The sequence below is a fragment of the Gopherus flavomarginatus genome, chromosome 6 (genome assembly GCF_025201925.1).
Source record: "Gopherus flavomarginatus isolate rGopFla2 chromosome 6, rGopFla2.mat.asm, whole genome shotgun sequence".
Classification (NCBI taxonomy): Eukaryota; Metazoa; Chordata; order Testudines; family Testudinidae; genus Gopherus; species Gopherus flavomarginatus.
This window is the reverse complement of record NC_066622.1, coordinates 108,767,838-108,787,118: the sequence shown is the minus strand read 5'-3', so window position 1 is coordinate 108,787,118 and position 19,281 is coordinate 108,767,838. Positions and strand designations below refer to the sequence as shown.

General features: G+C 39.8%; 1 protein-coding gene across 7 annotated transcripts in view; it reads right to left on the bottom strand.

Moving 5' to 3' along the window:
• The window catches only part of CPEB3 (cytoplasmic polyadenylation element binding protein 3), a 185,309-nt gene that overhangs the window by 91,927 nt on the left and 74,101 nt on the right, over positions 1 to 19,281 (bottom strand). For all 7 annotated transcript variants that reach the window (XM_050959428.1, XM_050959432.1, XM_050959433.1 and 4 more), the window contains exon 4: positions 10,311 to 10,367. In XM_050959428.1, coding sequence (XP_050815385.1) covers positions 10,311 to 10,367 — 57 coding nt within the window. The remainder of the gene's footprint in view (positions 1 to 10,310; positions 10,368 to 19,281) is intronic.

Sequence of the window (19,281 nt, the reverse complement as noted above, 5' to 3'; positions counted from 1 at the left end):
GCAGATGAGGAGGAGGTTGAAGATAGCTCACAGTAAGCAAATAGAGAAATTGTTTTCCCCAACAGCCAGGAACTGTTTCTCACCCTGGACCTAGAGTCGGTACCCCCCAAACCCACCCAAGGCTGCCTCCTAGACCCGCCAGGTGGAGAAGGGACCTCTGGTGAGTGTACCTTTGTAAATATTATATATGGTTTAAAAGCAAGCATGTTTAATGATTAATTTGCCCTGGCATTTGTGGCCAGTACAGCTACTGGAAAAGTCTGTTAATGTGTCTGGGGATGGAGTGGAAATCCTCCAGGGACATTTCCATAAAGTTCTCCTTGATGTACTTCCAAAGCCTTTGCAAAGGTTTCTGGGGAGGGCAGCCTTATTCTGTGGTAGGATACTTTATGCCATGCCAGTAGCACGTAGTCTGGAATAACTGCATAACACAGCGTACAGTCCCGGTGTTTGCTGGCATTCAAACAACATCTGTTCTTTATCTCTCTCTGTTATCCTCAGTAGAGTAATATCATTCATGGTCACCTGGTTGAAACAGAGTGATTTTATTAAGGCGACATTCAGAGGTGCCCGTTCCTGCTGGGCTGTTTGCCTGTGGCTGAACAGAAATGTTCCCCGCTGTTAGCCACGGGGTGGCGGGAGGAGTGAAGCAATCATCCCAGAGAATTGGGGGAGAAGGAGTTAGTTGGGTTTGTGCTGCACATTAACCCGAAAACCACAACCCCTCCTTTTTAAATTGCCAACCCATTTTAAATAAAAAGTCTACTCATTGTTCTCTAAAATGTGTCTTTTTAACTACCATTCTCCCTTTTTTTCCCTCCACCACCTGCAAATGTTTCAATGCTCACACTATCTTCTCCTTCCCAGATGCTAGCGAAGATTAGAAAATGAAAAAAATGCACTCATGATGAAATGTTCTCTGAGCTCATGCAGCCCTCCCACACTGAAAGATCCCAGCAGAATGGGTGGAGGCAGACAATGTCAGAGTCCAGAAAAGCACAATATGAACACGAGGACAGGTGGCAGGCTGAAGATGATAGGTGGCATCAGCTTGGTGACAGAAGGCAAGAGGCAATGCTGAGGCTACTGGAGGAACAAACTGATATGCTCCATCATATGGCTGAGTTTCAGGAAAGGCAGCATGAGCACAGACCGCTGCTACAGCCCCTGTGTAACCAACAGCCCTCCTCCCCAAGATCCATAGCCTCCTCACACAGACGCCCAAGAACGCGGGGGGGGGCACCCAACCACTCTGGGCACCCAACCACTCCACCCCAGAGAACTGCCCAAGCAACAGAAAGCTGGCATTCAATAAGTTTTAAAGTGCAGTGTGGCCTTGTCCGTCCCTCTCCTCTCACCCCAACCGGTGCTTCCTTCCTTCCCCACCCCTCCCAGGCTACCTTGGCAGTTATCCCCCTATTTGTGTGATGAATTAATAAAGAATGCATGAATGTGAAGCAACAATGATTTTATTGCCTCTGCAAGCGGTGATTGAAGGGGGGAGGGGAGGGTGGTTAGCTTACAGGAAAGCAGAGTGAACTGGGGGGGGTGGAGGAGGGAGCAAATTTCATCAAGGAGAAGCAAACAGAACTTTCACACCACAGCCTGGTCAGCCATGAAACTGGTTTTCAAAGCTCTCTCTGATGTGCTCGACATCCTCCTGTACTCTGCTAACCACTCTGGTGTCTGGCTGCACGTAATCAGCGGCCAGATGATTTGCCTCAACCTCTCACCCCACCATAAACATCTCCCCCTTACTCACAGATATTGTGGAGCGCACAGCAAGCAGCAATAACAATGGGAATATTGGTTTCACTGAGGTCTATCCGAGTCAGTAAACTGCACCAGTGTACTTTTAAACATCCAAAGGCACATTCTACCACCATTCTGCATTTGTTCAGCCTATAGTTGAACAGCTCCTGATTACTGTCCAGGCTGCCTGTGTACGGCTTCATGAGCCATGGCATTAAGGGGTAGGCTGGGTCCCAAGGATAACCATATGCATTTCAACATCCCCAATGGTTATTTTCTGGTCTGGGAAGAAAGACCCTTGATGCAGCTTTTGAAACAGACCAGAGTTCCTGAAGATGTGAGCTTCATGTACCTTTCCCGGCCATCCCACGTTGATGTTGGTGAAACATCCCTTGTGATCCACCAGTGCTTGCAGCAGCATTGAAAAGTACCCTTTTCGGTTTATGTACTCACTGCCTTGGTGCTCTGGTGCCAAGATAGGGATATTGGTTCAGTCTATCACCCCACCACAGTTAGGGAATCCCACTGCAGCAAAGCCATCCACTATGACCTGCACATTTCCCAGAGTCACTACTCTGGATATCAGCAGCTCTTTGATTGCGTTGGCTACTTAGATCATAGCAGGCCTATCATAAACCTAGTCCCAGATTTGGACCTTAGCATCCAAAATATGGGGGTTAGCATGAAAACCTCCAAGCTTAGTTACCAGCTTGGACCTGGTAAAGCTGCCACCACCCAAAAAATTAGAGTGTTTTGGGGCACTCTGGTCCCCCAAAAAACCTTCCCTGGGGACCCCAAGACCCAAATCCCTTGAGTCTCACAACAAAGGGAAATAAACCTTTTCCCTTCCCCCCTCCAGGTGTTCCTGGAGAGATACACAGAAGCAAACTCCGTGAATCTAAACAGAGGGAGTCCACCCTCTCTATTTCCAGTCCTGGAAACACAAGCACTTCCCTCTTCACCCAGAAGGAATGCAAAGTCAGGCTAGTAAATCTAACACACACAGATTTCCCCCTGACTTCTTCCTCCCACCAATTCCCTGGTGAGCACAGACTCAATTCCCTGGAGTCCCCCACTAAAGAAAAACTCCAACAGGTCTTAAAAAGAAAGCTTTATATAAAAAGAAAGAAAAAGTACATAAAAATGGTCTCTCTGTATTAAGGTAACAAATACAGGGTCATTTGCTTAAAAGAATATTGAACAAACAGCCTTATTCAAAAAGAATACAATTCAAAGCACTCCAACTATAGACATGTAAATACAAAAGAAAAAAACAATAACCCCTATTGTTTTTATGATCTCTGTACTCACAACTTGGAAACAGAAGATTAGAAAGCAGGAAATAGAAATCCCCTCATAGCCGAGAGAGAGTCAGGCAGAAGACCCAGAACAAAGGACTCACACAAAAAACCCTCCACCCAGAGTTGAAAAAATCCTGTTTCCTGATTGGTCCTCTGGTCAGGTGTTTCAGATACTTCTTTCCAGGTGAAAGAGACGTTAACCCTTAGCTATCTGTTTATGACAAGGCCCCACAGTAGATTTGCCCAGTCCAAATTGATGCCCAAGTGACCAGTAGCCACCTGGTGTTGCAAACTTCCACCGGATTATCACCACTCACTTGTGAACTGTCAGGGAAACTCTCATCTTGGTATTCTTGCGCTTCAGGGCAGGGGAAAGCATGTCACAAAGTTCCATGAAAGTGCCCTTAACGCACGCAAAAGTTTCGCAGCCACTGGGAATTGTCCCAGACATGCAACACTATGCGGTCCCACCAGTCTGTGCTTGTTTCCTGGCCCCAGAATCAGCATGAAACGGCCTCATTAACACCATGATGTCCACATTGCCAGAGCCCGTACTTTGAGAAACGTCTGTGCCCATGTCCTCATTCTCGTCACCGCGCTGCCGTCGTCTTCTTGCCAGGTTTTGCTTTTGCAGGATCTGGTTCTGCATATAATTGCAGGATAATGCACGTGGTGTTTACAGTGCTCATAATTGCAGCAATGAGCTGAATGGGCTCCATGCTTGCTGCGCTATGGCATCTGCGCTAAAAAAAAGTCGCGAAACGATTGTCTGCCATTGCTCTGACAGAGGGCGGGGTGACTTGGCTTACAAGGAATTAAAATCAACAGAGGGGTGGGTTTGCATCAAAGAGAAACACACACAACTGTCATACAGAATGGCCCCCTCAAGGACTGAACTTAAAACTCTGGGTTTAGCAGGCTTATGCTCAAACCACTGAGCTATCCCTCCCCCCACTACTCAGGGAGGGAGGGAGGAGCAAATGAATACAAACAAATACAAAACAAATCTAGTCTTTCTTGTTTTGATCCACACCATCTCCCTTTTATACATCTTAGGCTGGCAGCAGATGGTGCAGTACAACTGCTAGCCATCCTCGTCTCCTGGCTGCTTGCCAGAAGACGGTGCAGTACGACTGCAGGCAGGACTGAATCTCCATGAAACAAAACTTAAAAAGAGAATGACCTGGAGTCACTTCCATTTATGTCCAGGTGCCCCTAACAGACCTCACTGACTGTCTGCCCAGGCACCTTGACCAACCTCACCAAGGTCAGCTAAAAGAACACAAGAGACAATGACGACCTCTACGAGTCATAATGCACTGTCTGCTGCCAAAAGGCAATGAGCTGCTGCTGTGTAACAATGCACTGCCACATCTGCCAGCATCCAGGAGACGTACGGTGATGGTGAGCTGAGCAGGCTCCATGCTTGCCGTGGGGTATAGCATCTGCACAGGTAACCCAGCAAATAAGGCTCGAAACAAATGTCTGCCATGGCTTTTATGGAGGGAGGAGGGGGAGCTGATGACATGTACCCAGAACCACCCGCAACAATGTTTTTGACCCATCAGGCATTGGGAGCTCAACCCAGAATTCCAATGGGTGGTGGAGACTGCGGGAACTGTGGGATAGCTACCACAGTGCAACGCTCCAGAAGTCGACGCTAGCCTCAGTACTGTGGACGCATTCCACTGTGTTAATGGTCTTAATGGTCTTGGAGTGGGGACACACACAATCGACTGTATAAAATCAATTTCTAAAAAAATCGACTTCTATAAATTCAACCTAATTTCGTAGTGTAGACATACCCTCAAGTTTTCTCTTTTCCAGACTAAACAAACCCAATTTTTTCAATCTTCCCTCATAAATCATGTTTTCTAGACCTTTAATAATTTTTGTTGCTCTTCTCTGAACTTTCGCCAATTTGTCCACATGGTTCCTGAAATGTATCATCCAGAACTGGACACAATACTCCAACTGAGGCCTAATCAGCGCAGAGTAGAGCAGAAGAATTACTTCTCGTGACTTGCTTACAACACTCCTGCTAATACATCCCAGAATTATGTTGGGTTTTTTGTTTTTGTTTTTTGCAACAGTGTTACACTGTTGACTCATATTCAGCTTGTAGTCCACTATGACCCCTAGATCCCTTTCCATAGTACTCCTTCTAGGTAGTGATTTCCCATTTTGTATGTGTGCAACTGATTGTTCCCTCTTAAGTGGAGTACTTTGCATTTGTCCTTATTGAATTTAATCCTATTTACTTCAGACCATTTCTCCAGTTTGTCCAGATCATTTTGAATTATAATCCTATCCTCTAAAGCACTTGCAAACACTCCCATCTTGGTATCATCCACAAATTTTATAAGTGTACCCTCTGCGCCATTATCTAAAGTATTGATGAAGATCTTCAACAGAATCTTACCCAGAACTGATCCCTGCGGGACCCCACCCATTATGCCCTTCCAGCATAACTGTGAACCACTGATGATTACTCTCCAGGAACAGTTTTCCAACCAGTTATGTGTTCACCTTATAATAGCTCCATCTAGGTTGCATTTTCCTAGTTGGTTTATGAAAAGGTCATGCAAGACAGTATCAAAAGCTTTACTAAAGTCAAGATATACCATGTCTACCACTTCCCCCCATCCACAAGGTTTGTTACCCTGTCAAAGAAAGCTATCAGGTTTGTTCTGGTCAAATCCAGGCTGACTGTTACTTATCACCTTATTATCTTCTAGATGTTTGCAAACTGATTGCTTAATTATGTGCTCCATTATCTTTCCAGGTACAGAAGTTAAGCTGACTGGTCTGTAATTCCCCGGGTTGTCCTTATTTCCCTTTTTATAGACTGTCACTATATTTGCCCCTTTTCCAGTCTTCTGGAATCTCTCCTGTCTTCCATGACTTTTCAAAGATAATTGCTAATGGCTCAGATATCTCCTCAGTCAGCTCCTTGAGTATTCTAGGATGCATTTTTATCGGGCCCTGGTGATTTGAAGATGTTTAAGTAATTTTTAACTTATTCTTTTCCTATTTTAGCCTCTGATCCTACCTCATTTTCCCTGGCATTCACTATGTTAGATATCCGATCACTACCAGCCTTCTTGGTGACAACCAAAACAAAAGAAGTCATTAAGCAGCTCTGCCATTTCCAGTTTTCTGTTATTGTTTTTCCCCTTCATTGAGTAAGAGGCCAACCCCGTCCTTGGCCTTCCTCTTGCTTCTAATGTATTTGTAGAAATGATAAATGTATCCTGAAGATACATAGGCAGCCCTTCCTTTTGCTGACACACATTGGAGGGTGAAAAACAGATCTTCTCATGTAATCTGCCAGACACCTCAAAGTAATCCACATAGGTCCTCATACCACAAATATACTTTTCCAAGCAGGCCCAACCACAGCCTAGATTTAGTGTAGGTGTATCTAAAGCACTGACTGCTCTTTGACTGTATGCAAATAATTTCTATTGGTTATCGCCAGCTCAAGGGGAACAGAGGGAAGGTGGCATGAGCAACTTTTCCCCCCTTTTTGTCCTTTAATAGTGTTAGACAGAATCCTGTGGGTGAGGGTGAGTGGTTTGTCAAAGGAGATTTAGAGCTTTTGCATTTCAGGAACTGTGTTGTTGGTAGATTAAAAGGTGTGTGTGTTAACAGGGCATATCAGGGCACCGCTGAAACAGGGCAGAGTTCAATCTGCCATGGACAACCTTGCCTGTGTATTTCCTGGTATTCAGAAGATTTAGTTTTGCTCAACTCAACTCAACGTTCTGCAAGAGGATGATATAACCACCAAGAAACCTTAACTCTGCATTAATGTGACTTTTACCACTGAATTTCTTAGTTTGTTGAACAGAAGAGATATATTATTGGCAGGAAGTAGTAAGTCATTTAGCAATTTTATTTATTCCCCTAAATTTGCACACAGTCAAATCAGACATCCCCAGGTCATCGTGTGCAACTTGCTCTCCAGCAAACTTCTGCAGTCTCATGATCCAGGAACAAACCAGAATCCACACAGATTCCCTGGCAGAGCACAGTTCTTTTTCTCTCAGTGGTCAAGGTAACGGCACTGTCCAAACCTAAGCACTGTCTCTCTTTGGACACAGCATAGGAATCTGCCCCAGAATCAGGAAGTAGCCACGCCTCCACCTCTCGAGCTAGTAAGATACAGATTTTTCTCAAGCTGCTAATCCAAATGTCAACCTTTAAACAGATGTCATAATGCAACCTTAACTATAGCTGCGCTGCCACGCTACTATAATAGATTTGCTGAATGCCACTAAGATCAAAAATAAGAAAAGCATTCATAATTATTTAACTCATTTAGCTTTAAGCTACCTCCCCTTCTATCTCAGTGACTTATTACTGTTTCTGAACACCCACACACACTCTCCGTCCCCGTGCCCCCAATAGAACATTTGTTGACTCCAACCACTGATAACTAATCTTGCACTAAGGTCAGGTCCACACTCTCTCTCTTTGCTGGCATAATTATGTTGGTCAGGGGCAAGAAGAGGTATGAGCCCTAACTGACACAGTATTCCTATAGTGGTAAAGCACTCCGAGTGTGGACATGACCTAAGATGCTAGTGACAGTATGATCTCCTTCAAAACCCTGCTCAAGTATACTCCTGGCCATTTTAAGCTGCTTTGATAAGGAATATTTATAGCCTTACTCCATCCCACAAAGGAACTGTATTACCGGCTTATTACCTCAAAGTGGTCATTATTTTCCCAATCTATCCATGAGCACTTTCAGATTTGACTGTCTGGATAAACATTATAAATAGAAGGTACTGGGTGAGTTTTTTGACTTAAGGAGCCACAATGAGATTGCACATAAATTATGTTTAAATTTGATAAGCATAATGGATTTAAGAAACTGTGTCAATTCTCCAATTACCCCTAGAGACAGTTCAACTGAAATCTCCATTGGGTAGTTCTCTGATTCAAAGTGTGATTATTTTGGCAGGGTATAGGGATGTTTCTGCTTGGACTATTTATTCATGGTACACCTTAAAGCAGTAGGATAGTCTGTCATATGTGACTAAACACATAGAAATAAATAGAGTTCTATATTTGTCAGGAATGCTTAGATTAGATATCTGCAGTTAACAGTAAAACAAACACATTAAATAGACAACAGCAAATCACACAAGAAATTTCAAAATTAAAGAAAACAAAAAACAAGTTTTATGCTTATATTTACCTCAGTACAGAGGGCTTACAAAGGCCAAACCAACCATTTACACCCCAATCTAGTCCTTAACGCGGGACTTAAACACAGTTTGGGGATCTTCTGCAAGCTTTAGACTTTGTGGTGCATTTAATCCAAAGAAACAAGACTCAGGTGAAGGAAATACACCTCTTCACTTATTTTGCAAAAAGTTATGTATACGTTTTATAAATATTTCCAAGTCTTTGTTTATGCAAGTTTGAATGTACTGCTAAATTTTCAACAATTACACAATTTACATAATACAAATGTGTATGATAATCACTCTACTTAGTATGCTTAGACCATTCAACTAGATTATATATCCTGCTCACATATGTTTAGACTGGGCTTGAAAGGGTCCATTATCATTAGTAAAATCAAGAAGACATAATACATACTGTAGAACACCAACTCTCAAAGGGATTCAGTATGAGGTAAGCAGTACTATACTTGTATTTCCCTTCTACTTAAAAAAAAAAAAAAAAAAGACAGCATTTTTTTTCTGAAGAAAAAAAAGAGTTACCTGTTTCTATGGATATTTATAAAAGTAGAATATGTTCAACTACTTAGAAAGTAAGAGTTTGCATAAAAAGCTCAATGATATTTATTGCTGTTCCATTTGGGAACTAACTTTTATACAGAACACTCACTTCAGAAACCACTATTTTACAGGAATTTATCCTGTATTCATATTTATATTTATAAAAATTAAATATTCAATTAAAATTAAATATTTGCACTGTCACAATTATAATGCTATCACACAGAAGACTGCAATCAGTGCATTGAAATGTTTAAGTTAAAAATAATTAACACACATGCTCCCCAAGACCAGTATTCATGTCAAAGCACAGCAGCAGGTTTTTCAGATTGTTTCCTCCCCTCTACACATTTGAGCAGCTCTCAATAATGGTTTTAGTCATATTCACCTCAAAATATAACTATTACCATGTGTATATATAAGTCACAAGGGCTTCACCTTGGACTATAAGAAGCTTGGAAAAGTTTGTTGTACATTTCCATACACAGTGGCCCTTTGTTCCAGGTTGCAGATATGTGATAAAGCAGAACTCCGTATTTTCCCTAACAGGATCCATGTTGTTTTACCTCTTCAGTGCATGTTTAAGAATAACCACAAGCAATTACTGTAATTATTTCCCTGTCATCAGATGATTGAGTAAGTATTGACATGCTCGGTTCTGCAATACACTTTGGTGGCTCCTAGCACCTTCCACTACTTTTTATGATAGAAGGTATCATGTTGTCCTTAGAACCCAAACAGCTTTCATATCAGATTTTAATAGTTTTTTCTAAAGTTCCCACCTATAGATTTAACATTAATATTTCACCCATTCACTACAAAAATTTGTCATCTGTCATAACTAATCTTAACCTTTTTATTTTCTAAACCAAACCAAAGCACTAATTCTCAAATGAAGACTAACTAGGTCCATCCCATTACTCAGGATCTGAATGTCAAAACATTCAGTACAGCCTTATTTAAGTGGAGATGTTTTTTTTAAGTCGGAAAATATGTTTTCATTCTCTCTGAACCTTAATTGAAGAAATTTTGAAGCAATTTGATGGGGATGCCACTCCCAAATAAAACAACATCTTGCGTCAGAGACCGAGCATAGAAAAATTTTCAACAAGATTTGAACACATGAAAACAGGAGACTATAATGGAAACAGTTCTACAACCTTAACTGTATTAGATAGACATTACCAGGTGCCCAATAGAGTACACACAGCAGATGTAAAAGAAGTGTTCCATTATCAACCATACTAAGAAAATTTGTATTAACTGAGTGATTATAATGTAATATCCACAAATTTAAGTTTCTATTGATTCAACAGTAAGTTATGATTTAATACACTCCACGTTTTATTTTACCTCTCCTCTCTACAAATATATATATATACACACACACACACACACACACACACACGTATTTAGATACACATATATAAAGTATAAGATCATATTGTAACAAAATATTACTCATGTCAAAAATTTGTTATAGAGACAAACTACTTACTGTTAAGAGCCATAATATTATCTGTTCCTGGATGATGGAAGTTTATTCCCATACGCCCTACAAAGTAATCAGAGGTTATTTATTAATATCACACACACAAAAAGGCTAAAATTCAATATCTTATTTTGAAACTGAATGAATTCCAAAGTTAAATACTGCCATTGCAACAGGTCATGTTATTTGTAATTTCAGTCTGCCAGAATCAACATCTAGGTGAACACAGATTTAAAATATAGAATACATAAGACGGAAGTATAAAAAGTTAAAATACTGTAGATCAAGCAACAAAGCAACTGGAAGACTAAAGCAGACAGCAATAATGATTTTCTAAGAACTCTTTCAATTTGCCTTATGCTTTATACAAGAGACAAAACTTCATTACTCAAGCTTCAGAGGTGTAGCTGTGTTAGTCTGGATCTGTAAAAGCAGCAAAGAATCCTGTGGCACCTTATAGACTAACAAACGTTTTGAAGCATGAGTTTTCGTGGGCGAATACCCACTTCGTCAGATGTATGCAGTGGAAATTTCCAGGGGCAGGTATATATATGCAAGCAAGCTAGAGATAACGAGGTTAGTTCAATCAGGGAGGATGAGGCCCGGCTCTAGCAGTTGAGGTGTGAAAACCAAAGGAGGAGAAACTGGTTTTGTAGTTGGCAAGCCATTCATGGTCTTTGTTTAATTGACACCATCAACTCAGGTTTAAACAAAGACTGTGAATGGCTTGTCTCTAGCGTGCTTGCATATATATATATGTGTGTGTGTGTGTGTGTGTGTGTGTGTGTGTGTGTGTGTGTGTGTGTGTGCGCGCGCGCACACACACACACACACACACACACACACACCTACCCCTGCCTCTGGAAATTTCCACTACATGCATCTGACGAAGTGGGTATTCACTCACGAAAGCTCATGCTCCAAAACATCTGTTAGTCTATAAGGTGCCACAGGGTTCTTTGCTGCTATTACTCAAGCTTGTACTTACACTTCACTGGAACTGCATCTTTTAGGTTAGCCTTCAAAGTAAGTAGCATAAGTGACCAAATCATTTTAGAACCCCCACAAAATTGCAATGCCAACAAGGAGTTCAGTGTTTTCCATGATAGTTTTCACAAAATACTGAGTTGTTCTCTGGATATTCCAATCACTAGAGATTGCAAGGAAGAATCAAAGTAGTGATACTTCGTCCTCATAGAGAGAGGGTCCAGAAAAAGTCAGCCTTGACTTCAAAGAGCAAGAAATAGAAGTTAGCTCTAGTTCTGTTAAGATTAATCTTCATCTTCACTTAGAGATTATCTGATTCATGAAATATTAAAACATGCCCTAGGGAAATAACAGTGAAAATTTTTATTATAGGACTTTCTGAACCAAAAATCCCAGACAACCAAAAGCTATTATGTGAGCTTTTCCCATGCTACGTGGAAGAGAAAAAATCAGGAATAGCAGTGTAATTACATCCACTTATAATCAACTTCACTAATGGAATCTTGGCTATTTAAGAGTATTGTGGTTCAGTCCATGCTTGGATATTGCCCTTAGAATTGTGATTAAGTCAGGAAGAGCTAGGTAAAAGGCTAATATTTATTGCCTGGTGGGGGGGGACGGAACCTGATAGATTAAGATTTGAAACGGAGAGCTCAAGACCTACTCTGCTAAAGGAACAGTATAGCCAACAAGTTTCTTTATTATAGGTGTCCCTTCCCACTCCTACCCAACGATTCTCAAAATAAAATTAAAACCTCACTCTGTTTTTAGAAAGTGTACCCTGAAAGAAGAATGGAAGACAATCTGTCTGTTTCTCCTTCTCCTTTACTAAGCACTTAAGAAAAAAACCAAAAATTTTTCATAACCAATTATGTAAATTAATTTGGAAAAGCTACAGTAAATAAAGCTATGTAACACCACAATAGTATAAAGAAAGAAGTGGCACTTCACTTTTTTTTGTAGGGAGTGGCAACACATAATTTTCCACTTTATTTTCCAAATTCCTGAATCAAAAGTTCTTAGAAGCTCTCCATTAAACTACTTCAGACTCTCCAATTGAAGACAATCTACTAAAGTTCACAGTGTATTCTTATGTTAACCTGATGCTGCAGAAACACTGACACAGCCATTATTGTAGTTGGTGTAAGAATATGAAAAATACTTCTGTATTCTTGTCAAAGTTTTACAGTATCCTTTAAGTACATTAATTAGTACAAGGTTACAAATGTTACATACATACCAATCTCTGCCAAATAATACAAGAATTATAGTTATTAGTACTGCAAACCTATTTAATTTTTACAATTATGGTTTCAGGTGAAAAAACTGATAATGTTATAAAGAAACTAGGAATTCCAATGCTGATCCAGGAGGTTTGGGTTTTCTCTCCCCTACACTTCCATTTTTTCTTTGCCAAAGCTGAAATTCTGCTGTTTAACCAGCTACAAAAATAGAATCAAGTGAGAGACATCTGGTTATTTTTTTCAGGCAGTCACTATACCAGGTGCTGCCTGCATGACATTTTGTCACCTGCCCTTGGCCTGCTATTTTTAAAGTTTTCTTTTCAGCTATCTTTCAAAAGTAGCAAAAATGTAGGTTGTACAAGCAAGGAGATATATATGCATTTACTGAGCTAAGTGACCAGTAGGAAAATTCTCATCATGCCATTGAAGCTCCCCACACAAAAAATAATTTAATTGCCTTAACAAGCAGCAATAGTGGAAAATTCACTCTTGTATTAATATCATATTAAATATGGGTGCTCTAATAAGAATCTATCCCACACAGCTTTGAAAAGACTCAAATAGTGAGTGTACATTGTATTGCATTAACTGCAGAATATATTAGTATACTCAGTGTAAAAATAATAGGCCAAAAGCAGATGATGAAATGTCACATAAGCATTTCAGCATCAACAAAATTTTAATTTTTACTATGTACTTAAGTTTATCTTATGCCAAAGTTTTCTGTATAAATCTGCCATCTGAAACCAGGAATATGTTGCAAGGAGAAGATTGTGTTAAAAAGTAGGTATGACTGATTTGGAAAGTCATCACTTTTGGAGATCAAGTATTATACTTGCACTCCTAAAGAACTATACCACATACGCAGTTATAGTGTCATCACCATGGAATATCAAAACAGCCAAAACAGTTCCTCTTATTAATTAACTTTAAATGCAACACAAATGCAGCAAGAGAAGTCTGGAACAAAAGATGCTAGGTATTGAAAATTAGGCATGGACACTTGCATCTTGTTCATATCACATAAAAAAAGTCTTCTGAAAACTGTTTAATCAATATTTGTATTCAAGCCACACCTGTCATTTTTAGTTTGCTAGTCTTAGTTTCACACTTATCTGCAGAGTTGCAATTATGTGCTTTCCTAGTACATCTGTAATTGGTATATTTAAGCTGCAAAAATTTTAATCTGTCTCCATTACAAAAAGCTTCTTGTCAATCTCTGAATCTTTCCCATGCCATGTGACGTTGCTTAGGGCACAAAAACGGCTGCTCCCATCTCTCTCTCTCTCTCTCTCTCACACACACACACACACACACACACACACACACACACACACACACACACACACACACACACACAACACCACACATTATTCTGGGCTGCTCTCTGCAAGTTCTCTGTGTTATGCCTCATAAGTTTTCCCTTTCTAAAGACTGGATTCTTTCAGCTGGCCCTTTTTACATGTTCCTCCAGCTGCCCAACAGGATTCCTTCCATGACAGACACTCTGGCATCATTCTTGACATCACAGATATTTCCATATTCTTTTCTGGATAACTATGTAGACAAGGAGTTGAACTCTGATGAATCTTGGCATTTGTTATAAATTTATTCCATGTAATATTGGTATTTCTCTGAGGCATTTGCCTTTGAATGCATTTAGACATCGGTCTATACCTGGGGTAGGCAACCTATGGCACATGTTCCGAAGGTGGTATGCGAGCTGATTTTCAGTAGCACTCACACAGGGTAACCAGATGTCCTGATTTTATAGGGACAGTCCCAATATTGGGGGCTTTTTCTTATATAAGCCCCTATTACCCCCACCCCCATCCTGATTTTTCACACTTGCTGTCTGGTCACCCCTACACTCACATTGCCCTGGTCCTGGCCACCGGTCCGGGGGATTCTGCATTTTAATTTAAGTTTAAAAGAAGCTTCTTAAACATCTTAAAAGCCTTATTTACTTTACATACAACAATAGTTTAGTTGTATATTATAGACTTACAGAAAGACCTTCTAAAAACATTAAAAGGATTACTGGCACGTGAAATCTTAAATTAGAATGAATAAATGAAGACTCGGCACACCACTGCTGAAAGGTTGCCAACCCCTGATCTATACCGTTTGTGTTTTTCCAGCTTTCAAACCAAATGTTCAGGTGGAAATAACATTTGAGTTGAAGATTTATAGTTTGGTCTTTAGTTGTAGATTTTCAATGAACAAATCTTTTTAAGCTGACGAATGCAGCTATCACCAATTCCTAAATATTATTTCTTCTGGATAACTCTACTAGCTTGCACTGGCAAGGTATGTGAATTGACTCACATCTTCTATTTCTTTGCCTTCTAACAATACTTGAGTTAGGGTTTGCTGGGTTTCTCATTAGATTTGTTTTTTCACAACTAATTATTAACCCAATTTGTCTTGCAATGCTGGTCTTTTGGTCTGCTTGCATGTTGGTTGAGCCGTCAATTAGAAGAGATGTCAGCAAAATCTTAATCTTCTAGTGTACTGTTACTGAACCATGCAATGTCTGCGTAGTATCCATCTACACTTTTTCTCATAATCAAGTCAATGAGAAACAGGAGAGGTGAGCGAAAGCATCCTTTTTGACACCAGTATCTATATTCAACTATTCACTCAAGTCTGCATGTACTTTAAGCATGCATGCTGTACCTTGCTATAAAGGTCTTGATATTTTTGTTGGCATGCCAGGACACTTCCTGATGAATTGTGACTGACACCGTCAAATACTTTTATCTAAAACATTTATGATGAATTGTTTCTGTCATTTAATGCTCTTTGATGATTATTCTTAGGGTGAAAATCTGGTCAACACATGATTTTCTAGGTAAAAATTTAGCCTTCTCCTCTCTTAGCTTTGCCTCAACTACTTGTTTTTTTCTGCTTAAGATACACTCCCTTCAGTGACAGGCAAAGCCTTCTGCAGTAACACCTCACCAGTTATTGCAGTTGCTTGTGTGATCTTTCTTTGGTATTTGACTACAGTATAATGATATTTTTTCCAGAGGCTTTCTCCTAGTCCCATGCTTTGCTGAAAAGTTCAGTGATTTTATCAATGGTTTCCTCTTCACATGCTTTCAACACTTCTCTAGTGACTTGGTCTACAGCTTTCCCAGATTTTAAAACTTTCACTGAATCTTTCACTTCTTTGGGTACATCTTCACTATCCGCCGTATCGGTGGGTAGCAATCGATTGCTCGGGGATCGATATATCGTGTCTCATCTAGACGCGATATATCGATCCCCGAACGTGCTTATATCGATTCCGCAACTCCACCAACCCGAACAGAGTTGTGGAATCAACAGGGGGAGCAGCGGACATCGATCTCGCGCCGTGAGGACGGTGAGTAATTCGATCTTAGATACTTCGACTTCAGCTACGTTATTCACGTAGCTGAAGTTGCGTATCTAAGATCGATTTTCCCCCGTAGTGTAGACCAGCCCTACGTTTGTGATATGAGATGTTACAATGCCTAATTCTGGCTATTTAAATTCTTTGACAAATTTAACAGTTTCTTGTGGAGTTAGAGTGCTTGCCCATCGGTCTCTGCTCTTTTTCTGTTAGAGTGCTTCCTTGTTTATCCTTAACATAGAACCATAGCATATCAGGGTTGGAAGGGAGGTCATCTAGTCCAACTCCCTGCTCAAAGCAGGACCTAACCCCCAACTAACATGGCCCCCCTCAAGCTAGTGTAAACTTGCCATTTAGAGCCTTGTTGAGTTGGTAAAGTGTTTTATCACCACCTCTTTCAGTAGGCACTCCAGCTTCTTTGACATTGTTGTCTATGTATTTCCTCTTATCTCTTCTTGTGCTACTTTACATGACCTTATCCTTTATTTCATACAGATTTTTGCTGATGCTTTTTTCTGGAGGTGTTTTTGAGTAACTAATGTTTGCTTGAACTTGTTTCCTTCATTTCACAGAGTTCAACGTACCTGCACTTATTCAGACCTGATGTTTGCTTGTGTGGGAAAAACTACAGTTATTGGCATCTATAGTACTGTCAGGCAAAAAGCACCATGACACATTAATGTTGACTTTTTGTGATGGATCAAAGTCTTGTACCATCTGAAATCTATTTTTCAGTTCAATTTGAAATTGCTACTGTATGTCCTGTCTAGTCAGCTTTTGCTGTCAGTTTTCTTGGTTCTTTTGGTGATTTTGTTTTTCTTAAGTTTGATCTGCAGTCTTGACACACAAAAATTGTGGTCACTTCTAACATCAGCTCCTTTGTACGCTCTGACACCCACAGGGCAGATCTAAATTTCCTTCCAGCACACTGTTGAGTCAATCTGGTTCCCAGTTACTCCCTCTAAGGAATTCCATTTTACTGTCAATTAGGATCCTTGATACTAAGCAAAGTTCTATCTTTCACCATTCTGATTTTGGCAGCTAAAGCCATGCTTGCCCATTGCTTTCTCCTCTCTCATTACCCCACCCATGGCATTGAAGTCCCCCATTACTAAACAGATGTCATGCTCGAGAAAATTGTCAGAGTTTGAAGGCAAATGTAGAACTAACGTTTTAATCTCATCATCGTAGTTATTTGTTGGTGCAAATATTGTTTGCAGTGTTATTGTAGTCATGATGGTCCCAGGATATGAGAGAGACAAGGTGGTTGAGGTAATATATTTTTATAGGATCAATTTCTGAGTGGTATGTAGTGGTCAGAGGGTTACAAACGGTGAGTCCTCTGTGGATGTTTTGTTTCTTGCATTTGCTCAAGAAGTAGATCTCACTATTAAGTTTGGCTTCCTTCTTAATGTTGTGGAGTTTCCATTTCAGTATAATATTGCCATTTTCATTTATTGTGTTTGAAACATAGCTTTGAGAGATCAGTTGTTAATTAGGTCCCAGTGTATAAGTCATAATTAAAGCTACTCCTTCAGAGTAACAACCATTTTGAATCCTTGAATATATTAAGACTATTTTCATTTTTAAACTGCTTTTTTTCAGCTTCTGGAATCAACAGTTGCATATTCCAAGGATTTGGAGATTATATTCATCCATTTCTTCCATCACCTGCAGGGGTTTGGTGTTAGAGTCATTGGTCTAATGTTCCAGAAATCTACTTTTATAGTTTGTTTTATCTTTAGTAAAGAAAAACTTCTCAGAGTCTTGGCTTCCTGGTAGCTTTCACCAAGACTCTCAATTCCTATTAAGCAAGAGTACATCACTTTGGCATGATGTTGGCTGGAATGGCTATCCTGCTTTATTTCTGTATTTTAACTTTAAAAAAAAAAATGAGCACAGGTTGTTGGCCTATCACCCAACCCGCAATCTTGAGGAAGAAAGGACTGCGTTTTGTCTGATACCTACCCTTTGACTTGCCAGATTAGGTTATCCTAACAGGAGTAAGAACCCCTGCCAGCATAGCTCTCAGAGTAATTGTTGATGCTAGCTACAAATTATAAGAGGACACAATAGTCACACTAGTTACAAATTAAGATTGGCAGCAGGCTATCTCGTCAGTTTCAACATCACATTTGGATAGTACTGTACAATGGATCTGCACACCTTAAGAGCTGTAAAAAGTCAAATTTCTTACATTCATAAAATGCAGCCTCATATGCATCAATTCATTTTGTTCAAGAAAGTTAGTATGTAATATTATACTATGTATTCAATTAATGTTGTAATACATTACATTCAGAAGGAATGGATAAAAATGATGGTGGCTAAAATTTGATTTCATGACCAATGCTAAAATTTATCTTGAAAGCTTCAACATTCATATTACATAATAGTGATTAATATAGTTGCCAATACTATAAAAGAGTCCTAAATATGTTTGCATTTGTACACCTTCTTAGGACAGTGTTAGAGAAGAAAATTTTTTGGTAAAGATACCTGTGTACCACCTGTTCTTCCTGGTTAAAACTAGGAATTTTTTAGTTTACAATTGCCTAAACAAGAATATATTTTTATTTTTCCCATCCTAATGAGAGTTGCTTCTTATTTACTTGGAGTCCATACAATTTGAAATCAGAAGCCATGTCCCTTAGTAGTAGTGCTCTGCAAAGCCATATTTAAAACTTTGATTTGATTTCCAATCCCAAATCAACTGCTCACCAGAGAAGCAATGGTTGGGAGTAGTATAGAAGTGGTACTCAGCCATGGAGAGTGCCTTTATCCTTTTAGCAGGATGAAATTGAGAACCTGACCAGATACCTTTCAAAACCACTTTTTCAGCTGGAAGAATGATAGCTATAGAAGAGTGCCTTGAAAGTAGAAGGAAGGACTCCTCAGAGCTCCAACAGGCACATAAGTAATTCTCCCTCTCTACCCGGAAATCAAGAGAGTATTTAAAATATAGGCAGCCATCCCATGCTTTGATTTCAAAACCATGTATTCTATGTCTTCTAGAAAACAAAGGGGAAAATATCATGGCTTAAAATAGGAGTGAAAAAAAAACCTTTCAAAGAAATCAAGAGTCCGTTCTCAACTAACATTCATAATCAAAGAGGTTGGGGAGGTCAGATTGCAGGTAGACCTAAGGTTAACAAATCACCTGCATAAATCTGTGCATGTGACCTCAGCTGACTGGATTTAGATGAATGACTCCACATGTTCCAGCAGAGAAGGGAATTTATTTATTTTAATAATTGCATCTTTACCAGGATACTCTCCAGTTACACAATGACCGGTAACGTATAAGACTAGGAATAAAGGCAGCCAGATTTTCAGCACATTGTTGCTTATTCAACCTATACACATT